At 42.6% G+C, this 17641-nt stretch overlaps 1 protein-coding gene across 3 annotated transcripts in view; it reads right to left on the bottom strand.

The window, feature by feature from the left end:
* The window catches only part of GRIA1 (glutamate receptor, ionotropic, AMPA 1), a 310203-nt gene that overhangs the window by 135068 nt on the left and 157494 nt on the right, over positions 1-17641 (bottom strand). For 2 of the 3 annotated variants that reach the window (XM_015423157.1, XM_015423156.1), the window contains exons 3-5: positions 12758-12997; positions 12165-12349; positions 1263-1316 (exon numbers count right to left, since the gene is read on the bottom strand). In XM_015423157.1, the coding sequence (XP_015278643.1) occupies positions 1263-1316; positions 12165-12349; positions 12758-12997 (479 nt within the window). The remainder of the gene's footprint in view (positions 1-1262; positions 1317-12164; positions 12350-12757; positions 12998-17641) is intronic. The other variant, XM_015423158.1, reaches the window with a different exon arrangement.

The raw sequence follows: 17641 nt of genomic DNA, 5'->3' as shown, positions 1-17641 counted from the left end.
TGTGGGAAGCACTAGGGACATTTTAGACAGCACACCACAGTGATTCAGAAGGGTTTGAAAATGGAAAAAAGCCGTTTCCCTCAAAAGTGGCTCAACCATGCTTTGCTATCCCACTAGCAGCCAGTTACTACAATGGGTCTGTCTGAAATGTCAGAAAAAATCCATTAGCAACCAGTTACTAAAACGGAATACAAAGGCAGTTTGAAAAGGATCTTTAAGTTCTACTACACAAAAACACAGTCAGGTTCAGGGTGGATTCATATATTGTACAGTTTTTGTGGCAGCCACATGCCACTCATGAGGACTTCAGATCAGGCATGTGTCCAGCATTCTGTGCTAGGAACTCAGTTGCCAGGAGTGTGGGGACCCAAACTGAACAGGAAACATGGCATGCAGGGAGAAGGGACTTAAGTCCCCTCACCATTTTCCATGCCTAAAATGGCCCCAGAGAGTTGCTATTTGCAGAATTGGTGAGACTTACATCTAGTGATGGATAAATGTAAGTTTCCCCAAAGGGCTCCCTGGAACCATTTCTGGTTTGGAAAATGGTATAGAGAGGAATGCTTAAATCCATGTTTCTCATGCACCATGGCCCCAATTTGAAGTAGACCCATGTGAGCCTGGGAATTGAGTTCCTAGCATGGAACTCCAAGTGTACATCTCTTGCTAGTCCCTGTTTCCTCCACAAGGACTTTGTATTGTCTGAATTGGCCCACTGGTTACATTGTTAGCGTAACAAAAGCAAGTGGGAATAACAACAAATTAATTGCTGCCAGTCATTTCATGCATTACCCTATGTTGAACTTTGGTTGGGAGGAACCGTTAAGTGTAAAGACATAATATTATTCTAACTGGATGGAAAACAAAGATGTAGCTGAAAATGTTTTTCACTACCAATGGAAATAAAGCCAAATATAATAATTATTGCAAGCACATATAATCACAGATACAAGAAAATTCACTTTTGAAATTAAATGTAACCTGAAAATTAAAAAATGCATATCTCTAGTAATGAGTCTGGCTTTACACTGCACTTAAAAAACAGTTGTTGTCAAATCATGCAGCAATATGCACATCTTTATGAGCCATTATGCACAACTGGATGAAAAAATATCTTGCCCCACAAAAAGCAATTACAAATATAGAAAACCACCTTGAAGATCCTATATTTTACTGACACAGTAAATGTTCAACAAATTAAAAAAGGCACTTATCAAAAAATTATATTACCGGGAATGAGAAACAAGCAAGATCTGACTTACCAGTGTTGCAAGAATGTAGTGATATCCTACCCCATTTTTTCCAAGCTTAACGATCTGTAATGATGAAACACAAAACACTTCATTCAACACTATTTATAGATAAATGAAGAGAATTTTGCACTGAATGTTTCACCCCTGTAATTATTTTAACCTAGCTGTGCTTTAAATAAGAACATTTGCAAAAGGAGGTACTTTAAAAATGCTGAGATTCAAGCTACAGTAAGATCTCTGAGACATGGGGTTACAGTTTCTGTGCAATCAGAATGAGAAAGCAAAAATTTGCAAAATGAGTTCAGTAAGCATATCCCAAAAGTTAGATGAAAACCCATAATATCTGAGACTCATCAGCCACGTATCATAAATGTTTAGGGATTTATTTGTTCTCACTCTCAAGAGCAAAGGAGATAATGCTCGCTACCACTGAAAGAAAGAGTGCTGCCACATCTCCCAGGCTGCACATTACACAAATGTATTTTTTTTCAAAGGGCCGAGTGCCTTGCCCTTTTGTATTCCAAACTTTGCTGTGGTATCCAAGGGAAGACTTACAAATCTCACCTGAAAGGGCCTGTGAACCCCTGGAGTTCTTTAGAACTTACAGAACTCACAAAGGGGAAGGGATGTGGGCAGAAAAACAGAAGTGAAAAACAGAAGCATGAATAATTTGTACTTGGAAAATAGCATGACAATATGACGGCAATATGGAGCTGCGGTGGCTCAAGTGGTTAAAGACGCTGAACTGCAGGCTGTGGAAGGCCAGTAGTTCAGCAGTTCGAGACCCGGGTCCCGCATGATGGAGTGAGCTCCCATCTCTAGTTCCAGCTCCTGCCAACCTAGCAGTTCGAAAGCAAGAAATTGCAAGTAGATAAATAGGTACCACTTCAGTGGGAAGGTAACAGCATTCCATGCGCCTTGGTGTTTAGTCATACCGGCCACATGACCACGGAAACGTCTTCAGGCAGCTCTTCGGCTTTGAAACGGGGATGAGCACCGCAACCCTAGAGTCGGATTCGACTGCCTTTCGAGCAAGGGAACCTTTACCTTTACCTTTATGACAGCAGAACATCAGGGTGCATTTAGTCTAGCATTCTGGGAAACCTGAGAACTCACAAGCAAGGCATGCCCATCTCTTGTTGTTTATCTTGGTATTTAGATGAATAGGGCCTTTGAAACTAGGTTCCATTTAACTATAAAGGCTAATATACAGTTAATTGTCTAGTTCCTTTCTAAAACCATCTACATTAGTGACCATTATCACTACCTCTTCCATTAGAGAATCCCAACAATGTATTATGTGTTGGTTTCACATAATTCCTTTCTGTGTTACATGTGGAGCAGACTCTGGATAGAGGAAGATTTCTACTATTATTTATACTGTGAAAACTGGGGGACGGGCTAGCTCAAGCTAATGAACTGTCCCAACCATTTTCTAGCTGTGCTGATCCCTCTACTCAGCAGGATCAAAGGAAGGCTCCTCTCTCTGCAGCCCACCTTGAATGGATCTGAGGTAGCAGACACAAAAGGAGACATGCAGACACAAGACGAGAGGTATATGCCTCTCTTGGGTTGCTGCTGCCAGAAGGATCCAGACCACTTTCTCTGCAGCCTGCCTTGGATAAATCTGAGGCAACAGATATGAGAGAAGATGCACATTTTCTCTCATGCTACCCAGGCAGCCCACTTTGGACCCAAGGTGAGAACAGTGGCATTGTAGAGGTTGACAACAAATACATGCCTTATAGGCCTCCCCCTGCCACATTTGTCATTCTCCACCAGCTTGGCAGCCCAAGTGGTGGCTTGGGTCACTTGCGTGATGAACCAGTCCAGTCATGGGAGGGAGACTTTATGTGAATAATCATTGATGTTCAGCTAGTACATGGGGATCACTGGCCTGTCTTTATCCTCATGCACTAGCTGAATGTCAGGATGCCATGGGGCGTCAACCACTGGAGCATGCTAGCACCAAAAAAAAAGCTGAGTCTTGTAAGAAGTGTGATGCGTTTCAAGACATTTCCCACACTTGCTATTGAGCCTCTGCTGGACTAGCTCAGCTGCAGTCTGCAGGAAATATATTACAGTTCTATAATGTGATGAAAATATTCAACATTTATTATGCATTAGATTTACAAGATCTAAAGTAGTCTAGCAAACTGTATAAAGGTCAAACAAACTGAATAAAGGTCAAACAATATACAGACATTTAACTCTGCACAAAGTCTTGAGAGCAAACATTGCCCTAGAGCCCTCAAATCTAACCAGTGGCAGCAGTCAGTTTATATATGATGCTCCCATATAAAGAACACTGAGTTTTGTCTGAGCGTTCTTTCCTTGTCACCACCATGACCTTTGGAGGGTCGCTTGACTGCTTCATCAATATAAATGGTGAATGGCCCATAATGCTGTCACCCTTTTTTCTCAATAGTGTGTTCCCATTGATGTTGCGGAACTGAAAAGCTCTTGCCTAAAGGGCAAATGTAGTTGTACTTTTATTGGCTTTGTGTTTCTATCCATTTGTTTTGGTCAGTATAATATAAAATTGTGTCATGGTCCCACCAAGCATCCCTGAACCCTAAATCCCTATGTTAATACCTATTTTGGTATGAAAAGGAAGGTTACTAGCCAAGGAGACAAGCCATGAGCTATTTGTGTCAGGTTCTTTTGTTCCTCTTTCTATTTTTATTAGGTTTCTAGATATAAACAAGAACAGACACAACACAAATTAAATTTCAGGACTTTTTTTTTTTTTAGAGCATATGACCAGAGAAAAGAGATGTGTGGATGGGTTTTCAATTACACATCAATACCCTGGTGAGATCAGCCAGAACACGAAACAATGTCATAAAGATACTTGGCATTACAATTATCGCCAAATGGATTAGCAGTTATAGGACACTTGTTCATATGTTAACTGGCTCACCTGCCTCTGCCTCTTGCAGTTGAAATGCTCTTGAGTATGCGTTAAAAACTGTCAGACTCCTATGCTAATATCCCAGCATTTCAATTAGTGTTATCAGAGTAGACATTTGTTAGCACTTCTGGATACAAATAAGTAAGTCACCACCACCTTTCACACCATGCAGATCTCCTGGGTGGGATAATTAAATAATGACTGAAGCAAATGAGTCCGCTTGTCAGCATGATCTTTCAACAAAGGCTCATTTCTGCTCCATGGATTTCTCTTAAACCTAGAAAATGTCATAAGCTTCATAACATTTTACAGGATAAATGCAGGGAGGGGGGACACAGAATTGTCTGATGAGCTATAAATGCAGACCTTATGTGGTTACGATTAAAAAGGTGCCATGAAAATAGTATAATGCTAACATGAGCTTCTCCAATGCTAACTTTTTTTGTTATTCTGAGGATTTGTTAAAAATATAAACCACAAACCAGAAATAAATATAACATCAACAATCAAAGAAGGGATATGTGCAGAGTTTCCATGCACAAGATTACTTTTCCAAGGCATGCATATGTAGACTAGAGGTAAAATGGAGAGTGCTCAAATATTGCTCTTTCCTCTCATACATGCATTCTGAGAAGAAGCTCTATCTTCCATCACTGCAGCATGGCTACAAAACAAAGTCTTTAATACAGCACTTACACAGAAGCTAGTAACTTATATGTGTGGGCAGACACCATGTTGATCAGTTAGATAAGTATCTAATGAAAGTTTTCATGTCCAACAGGAATCTATCAAAGCAACAAGTCTTGCTTTATCTATTTTATTTCTAATTTTAAAAGCATATTTTAAAAGGCTTCTCAGTTCCAATACTTCTTGTTCAACATGATAACTGAGAATAATCATTTGCCTTTTAATGAGAAAAGAGTGATAGACTCCCCCTGAGAGGATACTGACACTATGAAGTTTTATTACCCACTTGATAATGGGAAAAAGTTCCGTCAAGTCTAGAGAAATCCTGGAGCTGAATGGCAAGCAAGGTAGAAACAATTTAGCATTTTGTTTTGCTTTGTTTTTAATAAAAAGTTCCAATCCTCATGGTTTTTTATACAACTAAAACATACGATTACAGGCCTATGAATTTTTTAAAAAAACATGAAACAATGATTCATGTTCACTACATGTGAAAGACAAATCCTGCAGAGGTTAGAAAATGAGTTAGAGGGAAATAACCTATTCATAGATTCTGTTTGAGTGTGACCCCCTGTAGCCTGAAGTCTCAGTGGTAGAGTATCTGCTTTGCATGCAGAAGGCCCTGGGTTCAATCCCCTACAGCCAGTGTGGTGTAGTGGTTAAGTGTGCGGACTCTAATCTGGGAGAACCGGGTTTGATTCCCCACTCCTCCACTTGCACCTGCTGATGTGACCTTGGGTCAGTCACAAGCTCTGGCACAGCTGTCCTTGAAAAAGAGCAGTTTGTGCCAGAGTTCTCTCAGCCCCACCCACCTCACAGGGTGTCTGTTGTGGGGAGGGGAAGGGAAAGGAGTTTGTAAGCCGCTCTGAGACTCCAAGTGAAGGGTGGGGTATGAATCTAATCTCTTCCTCTTCTTCTTCTTTAGTTAAAGAATCAGTTCATAGATGATCTGAACAACCACTATCTATGACTCTGTCAGAGTATGCAGTTCTGAACTAGGTAGATGAATGGTCATAGGGAGAGGTGTGCAGCTTCATGTGTTAAAGTTGTAAATGCATTCCAAATAATTGTATAAATTCTAGATTATTTTTATATATAAATAGGAGAAAGAACGATTGCAGGGCAGGCAGTAGGAAGAGTCCATTAAGAAGGGTCGGAGGGTGGTAGAGCACTTTTCACCAAGGATATGACTTGGCAGCCTCAATAATATACATAACCTTTATATTTATGGTACCCTTCTGAACACTCATATTGCTTCACATACATTATATACGGCCGCAGCCACACTGGTGGCTTGGCGCGATATAGTCCCGCCTCCAACTGAACCCGTTGAAAGTTTTGTGGGTCATATTAGCCACACAGCACACCCTGCTGTGGGTTACCCACGGAGACATCCTGTGGTAAAGCATCCATGTTATTGCAGTGCCTCAGCCACGGAGCACACTGCCAAAACCCCCTCAAAACGGATCTGCGGGTTCAGACTGCCAAATCCGTTCTGCGCGTGCTCCCGCACATTCAGACATCCGACCATGCACAATGACTATGTGGGGAACTGAAAACACCACTTGTGATGTGGTGCCTTTTTAACCCGGCTCCAAGTCCCCCTATGGTGGAATAAGTATGGCTGGGGAATGCCTGACAGATGTGGCTGTCTGACTGTGCCCATTTGATCCGGAGGGGAGGAGTGGCTGTGTTGGGCCAAACTGCCAGCATGATCATAGCCTAAGTCTTCACACAGGTGAAAATAGGTTGCTCAGTTTTGTTGGAGGCTGCTGCAAGTGCCAACCCAGCTACTGATGAAAATGAGCAGTTTGGATCACAGTATGGATGCTGAATTCTAGCATCTCTATTCCTAACCCATAGTGTTTCAGGTATGGAAACATGCAATAACACATATGTCAATGAGACTGTCTTTTCCTCTAAAAATCTCCAAGCTCAACTAAGATTCTCATTGTGATTCTCTGTGTTCAATTTGTAGCCCTGCTGGGGCAGGGTTTCAGTAGGAATTCTTATACCGGCTGTTGGAAAAACATCAGATTTGATCCACAAGGAAATTTCCACTGATGGACTTGCCTTCCACTTGCCTCTCCCCTGCTGCTGTTGCCCAAATTACTACCTGAAATGCTGCCCCTGTGGGATATGAGAACCCCAGGAACTGTGTGGAGGGGTAGTTGGAGGTCTGACTTGGGAGAAAAGAACCCCTGCCCCCATCTGCAGAACCTCACTACTGAATCCAACCTACTGCTTTAGAAAGAACCTGGTCTCCAAGTAGATCTACCACTAAATATAAAATGAAAGACACGAAATAGACATCTGGATTTGGTAGAAGCAACAATTATTGCTGAGATGGCATACATGCTTTCATAGAGTTCTTTGTGAGAAGTTCAATCAGCACTTGGTGAGATAGTAAACAGGTGTCAGCCACATGTGCTTGATCTGTGAACAACACATCTTCCTTGAAACTAAATTCAAATATTGTGGAAACTAAATTCCAAAAATGACATAAATATGCCACTATATTTTGCAATGTGAAAACCTGGAGTTACAAATTGCAGAAATGGGAAGGCCAAAACTCGGAAGGCTGGAGCACATTACGAAGTTCTCTGTCCTATGTCTACGTTATACTTAAAGATAAACGGCTGTCTTGGCAGAAGGAAGCTTGGCGCTGGGGGTTAAATCCTGCTGCCGACCCTTTTATCATTATATTTCAAGTGTGTGGCATGTTTTAAAGAATGGGGAAATATTTGTGACAACAGAGTTGAATGCCTCTAGAATGCAAGAATGGCTTCTGAGCAGCAGAAATCTTAGTTCAGTCTTGAAACATTAGGCAACAGGTGAATACAAATAAACAGATGGGAGAAGCCCACGGGAAGAGTGAGATTAATCTGATAATCACTCTAATCCCAGAGTTCCAGCACAGCAGCTGTTTTGCCATGCACAATTTTTATGCATCAGAGCAGACAGAATCTGTACAGGGATTTGCACAACGTGTCCCCTTATTTCTGCCACAGTGGCACTAGTTCTGCTGGGCACATTGCACTGGTTCTGCTGGGCTTGCAAAAATGCCTCCAACCTTCAGTTTCTACTGCAGAGATTCTCTGGGACTTCGATTCTGTTCTGCATGGCTTCTGTTGTCCTTGCTTTTTTGCTGTTTTTCCCTCCATAGGAGCACCTTCTTTGGGGGGCTGTAACTTGGACCCCATAAATCCAATCCTCATCAAACTTGGAGGGCAAGTAGAGGAGAGTCATCTGGAGATCTCTTGCATGTTTGGCATCTTTAATTTGCACAGGATCCATTCTATACAATCCTGACCCTCATGAACCTGTGCTTGTCATTTCCCCAGAAAATGCTTTCCTGGGGACACCTTCTTTGGGGGAGCCATAACTCGAACCCCATAAATTCAATCCTCACCAACCTTGGCATGTAGGTAGAGGTGGGTTAGCCGGATATCCCTTGTGAGTTTGGTGTCTCTATCATGCTGAGGGGTGTTCTACCATGTCACAAACCTCACAAATGAAACTGGTTTATTTGTGATGTTTCATGGTTCATGAAGCTGGCATACCATGAACCATACCACATTTTCCCAGTTCATGCCCATCACTACTCAACACCAGTTCTCTAGGTGAAATCCATCTGGTTGTCCTCATGAATTACCCCTGCATTGACCCATGTGGATCTATAAGAACCAGATCATCACTGAGACAGTACCCTAAGACCACAATTGTACCTTTAAAGATTGACTACCTCTTTCAATAGTCTTTCAGTAGTCATGTATGGCTGCGAGAGTTGGACTATAAGGAAGGCCGAGCGCCGAAGAATAGATTCTTTTGAACTATGGTGCTGGAGAAGACTCTTGAGAGTCCCTTGGACTGCAAGAAGATCAAATCAGTCAATCCTAAAAGAAATCAACCCTGACTGTTCCCTGGAAGGCCAGATAATGAAACTGAAGCTCAAATACTTTGGCCACCCAATGAGAAGGGAGCACTCCCTGGAGAAGACCCTGATGCTGGGAAAGACTGAAGGTCAAAGAAGACGGGGACGGCAAAAAAGATGAGATGGTTAGACAGTGTCATAGATGCAACGAACATGAAATTGAGCAAACTTTAGAGGACGGTGGAAGACCGGAAGGCCTGGCGTGATCTGGTCCATGGGGTCGCGAAGTGTCAGACTCGACTGTGCGACTGAACAACAACAAAATCCGTCATTGGGCTGTGTTCCATGATTTAATTGTACATCAGTTTATAAATTTATTTATCTGTCTTTCTGCAGAAACTGCCTAAATATTCTGAAACCTGTTGTTTTTCAGACATGGCTCTGCAACAGTGAATAGAAATTATTTCTGCCCCGGGAGTGAAAATCATCCCTAATTTTGGAATGTGAAATGAAATTCCTAAGCAGTTATGAGAAAAAAAGGGGGGTCCTTGGACAAAATGCCATCAGTGGACTCCCTTCCGTGGGTGGACCAACTGGTTTTCTACTGCTGATTTCTCTAGGCCTAATCTGCACAGCTGATCAGATGGTGAGATTGTTGATGGTAGCCCTTCTATCTCCTTAGTACTTTGTTTGCTTGCACAGTAAAAAAGGGGAGGCACATACACAGTACCGCATAAAGAAGAAACAACAGGACCAGAGGGTTGACACTGTACCCCTTGTTGGAAAGTGGAATTTAGAAGGTCCCAATCAATAGTCCCTGATCCCAACCCTGCTACCGTTATAATTGATCATAAGAACTTGAGTAGAGGTAGGGATACATTTTTTTAAAAAAAAGATACAGCACAGCCAGCTCAATATATTTTACTGCTCATGTCACTCTCCCCACCCCACTCCAGATCTTGGAACTCAGCAGTGACAACAGTGGGGAGAGGGTGGCATGCATTCCTCCATGCATACACTAGGCGAGGCAGCAGGAGGAGTAGGCAGGGCACACCTCTTCAGCCTGGTTTGGACCCCCAGGCAGCAAGATACCTCCTCCTCCTTCTCTCTCCAATTGTAACTAGTGACAATTTCCAATGAGTTTTGCAAGACCTGCTTCAGACCCACAAGATCACAGTACCTCCAATTAAAGTCAGAGGGAGAAAGGTAGGGAATGTCCCAAGCTGGCTAGGAACGAAGACCGAGTATCTCTTTACATCTCTTTGGCCATTCGTGTCCTGTTCTGCAGCTTCTGCCTCCATCTCTTCAGTCAGAAGGACTTTATTCTCTTCAGTAAGTGCTGCCCCATCCCACTTGTTATGGTAGGAGATAGTTTCTTCGAATCACAGCCAGAGAAATAGAAGAAAGGTGGGTGGATGGATGGATGGATGGATGGATGGATGGATAAATGGATGGATGGGTGGGGAAGGAATAGACCAAGCCAGCCAGGGGCATTAGGTGATCTTCCCTGATTGACAAAGATTGCACCATCACTTCAGTATTACTCTCTATGATGGGGACAATTTATTGGTGGAGTTTGATGTAATACACATTGTAGGTGAACACAAAATGCTTATCTAATGGCAAAAATTTCTAGATCTTAAAGAACCCGGGTTTCAGGTAAGAAAAACTTTCACTGTTAAATTAGAAATGTGGGCAAAAAGTTTGTGTGGAAAAAGCTGTCCAAAAATTAAGTTGTAAGATTTATGGGATTGAATTGAGACTCAGTTTTCCCCCAACATGCCCTGTATATGTTCTGTTCTGAAAGCCAGCAGATAGTAGGATATACTGCACTATACTATGTAACACTATTTCTGTAACAAACAGGCACTTAAAGTGCTTTACAGTAAAAGTACTGCAATCAAAATAGCTCTATCAATCAGTAAACAAAACTAAATGCTAAAAGCAACTAGTAAAAATGTTCAGGTCATATACCAGTGTTTCTCAGTCTTTAGCAACCTGGGAACTCCCGTGTGGATTAAGTATTTTTATGACACCCCCCCCCCCACACACACACAAGTCTACCTCTCTTTCCTTGTCATTGCTTGTCATGTACCAGATAGGTCCTTCCAATGTGCTCGACAAGTTGCCATGCTCTGTGGAAGTTTTTATCCTCTCGTGTCGTCAGAACAATAATACCATGAGAACATCAGCTATACTTTAAAAGTAAAATGTTTGTTTAATCTGTACCTGGCCTACAAGGTCAGGCCTAAGAAGGTAGCTGATTCTATAAGGTGACAACTCAAAAGGCCCTGACCAGTTTTAATCAATCTAATGCCATGATTGTAAAGGACTTTTCACTGGAGATAGCAACTTAATAACTTCTAGGTAGAGGCTGGATGTGCAAAGGTGGACAGGGATGGGAATTTTTGTTAGAGCTGCATGCAGAAAATAGTGTTACACACAACCTGAAATTCTGGTAACAAATTGAAAGCTAACTTTGCATTGGAAAATAGAGTGAAAAACAGCTAAGTAGCCAGCATGGGTTTATCAAGAATAAGTCATGCCAGACCAACCTTATCTCCTTTTTTGACAGAGTTACTAAAATGGTTGATTCTGGCAATGCTGTGGATATAGTGTATCTAGATTTCAGTAAAGCATTTGACAAAGTTTCTCATGATATCCTTGAGGATAAGCTGGTTAAGTGTGGGCTGGATGGTGCAACCGTTTGGTGGATTCATGGTTGGTTGAAAAATCGTACCCAACGAGTGCTCGTAAATGGCTCTGCATCTATGTGGAGGGAAGTCTCGAGTGGAGTGCCACAGGGCTTGGTCCTAGGCCCAGTGTTGTTCAATGTTTTTATAAATGACCTGGAGGAAGACATGGGGCAGATGACACAAAGCTGGGTGGGATCACTAATTCTTAAGAAGACAGAGTCAGGATTCAAAATGATCTAGATAGGCTGAAACAGTAGGCGGAGACAAATAAAATGAATCTCAATAGATATAAGTGCAAAGTCGTGCACTTAGGTTAGCTGGACGTTTTTAAGCGGAGACTGGACGACCATCTTTCGGATATGTTGTAGGTATGTAGGGCTATCTTTTGGCTATGCTCCTGCAGAGTGCAGGGGGTTGGACTAGATGACCTGCAAGATTCCTTCCAACTCTAACATTCTATGATTCTGTGATTCTATACCTGAAGTAATTATAACAACTTCATTAGGAATATACTTCTTTAGAGTAATTCAACCAGTTAGCAGTCCTAGAGCTGAGTTGTTGGATCCCAGCAACTGCATGTTTTCTGACTGGTACTATGAGGTGATCTAAAAGCTAGTTGACATAGATATCCTTGTGATTCTATAGGTATACTCACACCCTAATGTGAAAAACACTGTCTTATATAGCTTCCATTTTCTTTATCCCATCAGTCATCGAACCCCATCTCAATACTAACCCACCTTGTTCAAGATAGCATTCAGTCGGTCTGTTTCACAGTCCACCACTACTACCCGCTCCTTCTTCTTCTCCAGATTTTGGAAGAGTGACTTGTAATCCTCTTCTGTTGTTGTCATGACATTGACAGCTGTCACCTGCCAGTTTTTCTCTGCAGCTGTATCCAACACTTTTTGAAGGACTGACAAACCTGAGAAAGAAATGGGATGGATGAGGTTAGAAAGAGAAACAAAGATGAATCCCAGATTCAATTTTATGTACATCTTTCCTTAGATCTTCTCATTACTGACAATAGTCAGTGATATCAAAAACATTCTTCATTAGGTGCTTAGATGTATAATTCTACTTGTTTTTTAAAAAAATCTGTATCATTTATATCTATACAGGACTTTAGAATGTGCAAGCATTTTACATCCATCGTAACGGTCCTGTAAGGTAAAACACATTGCAGATGAGGAAAATAGTGACTTGCCTAAGAACACCTATTAAGTTAATTGTTGAGGCAAGGCTTTAACAATGGTCCTCAGTACTTCCTCTGACTAAAAGGCTCCTCCCCATATCCTGCCCTGATTGGTTTAATTGCTTATTCACAACTTACCCCGGTCAGCATCATAAATGTACATAAATTTCTGGCACTTGTGATATTCTATAACACTGATGAGGGCGTCCTGCAGTTCAGGGCGCAGCTGAAGAACAAATTGGTTGGAAGTGTCGACAGGGAAGCTGGGCGTTATGAAACAGAGGTGGAGAGCCCCACAAAAGGATGTGAGCATGTTGACAGTCCTTCTCTCATAAAAGCCAAAAATAGCATAGACACCCTTGGAGAACTGTGAACAGACTGTGGGGCAGACAGAATAAAAAAGAAAAAAAAGTCAGAGAAGTCAAATAAGCTGTAAAGTAAATTAGACAAGCTTCCATTTCACTTGGTTATTAATTCCTTTGTATGTATATTCAATTCCACTTTGCATTTCACTGAACTGGGGAAATGAGTAATGAAGAGGGTTTGGTTCCTCTCCCACCAGTTGCTTGATCTGGATATCAGGTATTGGACAGCTAAACAAGGTATAAAATCTGCCATGAGTTCCTCAATCCAACTTTCAGGCAGATGTCATGTTGTCGAGGAAATGAACATTGCCAAGCATTCCAGGGTTCAATTCATCCCAGGAGGAGGGGGTTCAGACTTCCCTCTTATGCCATTTTCCCAAGCTGAAACATAGCACATGATAGCACTCCAAGTAGAGTAGAGGGCCTATCTATCCATCACATTTTTATCCTACCAAGAAGTTTGATGTGGCATACATGGTTTTCCCAGATACTTCTCACAACAACCCTGTGAGGTAGCTTAGGCTGAGAGAAAGTGAGTAGTCCAAGGTCACACAGAAATGTTCAAGACAGAATGGAGATTTGAACCTGGGTCTCCTAGTTCCACATTCTAATTTCCTACTCATTGCTGGTCTGCTGGATTGCCTAAATACCATCCAGAAGAATCAAGATTTCAAAAGTTGTTAGGCTCAAGTGGCAGCCCTCTCACCCTACTTATTACACAAAGCAAGCACTTCTGGATTCTGCCATCATGTTATATTTACCCCCTGAGCACTGGGAGAAATAGTATTTGACATTCATTCAACACAGTACCATTCACGGTACCATTGCTTTTGCAAATTGATACAAAATTAAAGTTTACACAAAATGATCATATTCATTATATGAGCAATAAATTACACAAAATAGAAGTACACTTTTTTCTTTCTTTCATGGGGGATTAAACATGAAGCCATAGAAATAAGAGCTGAAAAGAAAGCCTATTTAAATTAAAATCTAATGATGGTTCAAAATCTAAAATTCACTTTCAAAACTTCTTGTACAAAATTCAAAATAATCTGACACACGTCCAAAGTTTCAGTGCACCCTATCATTTCATATTCACTCCTGAAAAATCTGGCATAACCTATGTATCTAAGGCTTATTTGCCTTTAGGGATACATAAATAAATGAGAGGCCCTAGAAGTCTTTCCGGAAGTCTCCAGGCAAAGGAACATATGTATGGAGCTGGAAAATATTGGACTGAATAGATATATGTCATGTTCAGCAATGTAGTTATACTTTTGTTATGAAAGAAACATAAAGGGTGGTTAGGAAAATCTAAACAAAGAAGCATTATTGCCCTTTGGATCATGTTATGTGCCACCACTTTTTGTTTTTCTGATATATTTCAAGCACATTGTATGTAATTGTGTGAGTGCATAAGAGAGAGTATTGGACAGACAGATAGTTCTGATACAGCAACAGTACCTCTGTCAGATTCCTCATTGTGAAAGTAAAGGGACATGTGTAAGTATAGATTGATTTCACATTTGGTAATCTTCAGCCTACAGTCTGCAACAGAGGCGTCAAACTCATTTGTTACGAGGGCTGGATCTGACATAATTGAAACTTTGTCAGGCCAGGCCATGTGTTCCATAAAGCATAATGCCAGGTACCAGAGATATAAACTGTATAAAGGACAGCAGCTGGTAAACTCTGAGTTGTTGTATCCTCACTGCAAGGCCCCATAGGATGGGAGGGGGGTGCAAAGGAAACCCCATATGGGTGGACTGGAGAGCCAGCAGTGCAGCACTGGTTAGATGCCCCCAAACTGCTTTACAGACAAGGTTGTTCCACCATGCTGAAGCCACAATCAAAGTGGCTCTGCCCACTTCCCCCTGAGCTGTTTCCTGTTCCCTCACTTGCACTAGTTGCTCACGGGTTGCATAAGAGCCCTGGATGGGCCAGTTCTGGCCCTCAGGCCTTATGTTTGACACCCCTGGTCTACAACCTAGTGCTTCAAGATCACCATTGGTCACAGGAGATGGATGAGAATAGTAATTGTGAGAATGACAGTGGGCAAAATTAGATTTTAAATCTGTGGAAGCACAATCTCAGACACTTGCTGGATTATTACAAATCAACCTTTCTTCAATTACATCACTTCTTAACTGTGGAGCTGAATAATAGAGAGACACCCATCCTTTCTAGAAAAGAATTTCCTTATTAAAAAATCCTAACTAATTACAGGTATTAACTATATAAAACCTGGGAATCATCCACCCATATTTAGCTTGGCATAATTAGTGAACAGTCTTTGCATTTTTCTTGATTAGGTTTGGATTTCACATAGCTACATTTCACCCCATACTTCCTGCATTTTACAGTCCCTTGACCCTGTTGACTTTTCTTTTCCTACACTCACATAAAATTACTGCACTCTATTGTTTCTGAATAAGCAGGCTCTAGTCCATGAAAACGTATGTTTGAATATAATTATATAAATGTTGAAGGTACCACAAGCCACATGGAATTATAAATCCATATATCTCAGTGTCATGACCTTTATTTTTCATCTTGCTGGTTTACCTTTATGGTATTTGACTTCCTGTAGCTCATTATGCTTAACAGAAGAAGTTGATAGCAAGATGGATGGATGGATGGATAGACAGACAGACAGACAGACAGACAGACAGACAAGCATTTTACAATAGGTTTTTACCATACATTTCTTCCTAAACTTTGGCCAAATGCCCCATACCAGTTGGCAATGAGAATTACATGACCAGCTATACTGAGGAGGAAGTGATGCCCTTAGGGTAGTTTGCCATCTACATAATCTGCATCGGGAAAGGCCAGACTTATTGATACTGCAACATTATGTCATTTGGCCTCTTTTATTTCCCCCAACCATTTGTTACATTACAAACCCCTTAGTGATGTATTTGCATTGGGAGGGGGGGAGAAGCTGCTGTAAACCACTATGAGCTCAGGGGTGAGAACGTGCTATAAATCACACAAAGAAGTTAGGCGTTATGTCTAAGAATGTAGAATAGCTGAAGAGACTGCACTTTTGCATAGCTAACGCCAAAGATGAAAAAACGTCAGACAACCCCACAGTTCTTTGTATTCAGTTTCAGTATCTTCTGTTGCTGCTCTACAGAAGGTCTTGGCCTCTGTCATCAGACTCTACCGGAGTCTACTTGACTGAGTCCATGGCAGCGCTTGTAGGCTGCCTACAAATGTCTGGTGGGAATGCATGGTGGGGGACAGCAGCATATTTTGACTTGTAAACCCCAGGCCTAGATACTGTCAAACTCATTTAATTTTACTCCTGTTTATGGGAAGTTCCAATTATTGTAAATGAACTTCCAGGGGCTGGCACTGAAAGTGACAGCACTTGGCCCTCTGATCAAGCCTCTGGCTTTTTCATTTTTTAAGGGACTGAAGTCACCACTTCACTAACTGGAAAACCTCTGGGTGCGGGGAACCTTGTTCACTTCTTTAGTTTTCCTTGATTTAATCACAAACTTACAACAGAGGTCCATTGCATCCACATACGTTAGGAACAATATCCAAGTTAGCCCCATGTTTTAGTGAAACAAAATGTTATTACTGCTCTTAACAATTAAGAATGTAATTGAATATGTAATGTAATTTGGAATGGTAGATTTAAATGTAGTTCTCTGTTTTGGGGACAAGGAAAATACTCTGCACAGCCAAGATGCTGTAAAGTTCACCGCAGTGCTAGAAAGGAGATGGATGGGGGACTAAGGACAGGATTCTCACAAATGAGGGCACATCAGTCTCCGGTTCTAACATATTTATTACCTACAAGAAAGGGGACCCGCGAAAATTGCGGAGGGGAGGAGCGGGGGAGCTCCACACAGAGCAGGCGGAGGAGGAAGCAGCAGGTAAGCTTCCCCCCCATCCCGCCGTTCCCCGTCTCCTCCACCACCACCTGTGGCTCCCGGATTCCCCCCCGACTCCGAAGGCTCGCCGGTCTCTCTCTCCGCCCCCCCAGCATCTTGCCAGTATCTCTTTCCTCCCCCTCGCCTCCGAAGCGAGGCCCGTGGCTTGGAGCCGCTGGGCCTCACCGGTCTCTCTCTCCCCCCGCCGCCGCCTCTGAAGTGAGGCCTGCGACTGCCAGGCCTCACCGCTCTCTCTTCCCCCCCTCAAAGCGAGGCCTGCACGGCTTGCAGTCGCCGAGCCTCGGCAGTCTTCTCCCCCACTGCCGCCGCCACCTCCGAAGTGAGGCCCACGACTGCCAGGCCTCACCGCTCTCTCTCTTCCCCCCCTTCAGAGCGAGGCCCGTGTCTTGCAGCTGCCGGGCCTCACCAGTCTCTCTCTCTCTTCCCCCCCGAAATGAGGCCCATGCAGCTTGCAGTCGCCGGGCCTCCCCGGTCTCTCCCCCCTCCCCTCCGAAGTGAGGCAGTTAGCAGAGTGTTCCCTGCGCATGCGCAGGGGATGCTCTGTTACTTTGGGGGGATTTAAGTATCCCCCCGATGTTTTTTTTCAGTTTTCAGATTTTTGTGCACACCTGGAGACTGCCCCAAGTGTGCACGAAAATCTCCCTCCCCCCCAGGTGCCCCCGATGCACGGATTTAGGTATCCGCACTCACGGGGGCGCCTTCGCTATTAGTATAAAGACAAGAGGGGGACCCGCGATACTCGCGGG

This window comes from Gekko japonicus, unplaced genomic scaffold (genome assembly GCF_001447785.1).
Source record: "Gekko japonicus isolate JY-2015 unplaced genomic scaffold, Gekko_japonicus_V1.1 scaffold577, whole genome shotgun sequence".
NCBI lineage: Eukaryota > Metazoa > Chordata > Lepidosauria > Squamata > Gekkonidae > Gekko > Gekko japonicus.
This window is presented reverse-complemented; position numbering and strand designations above follow the sequence as displayed.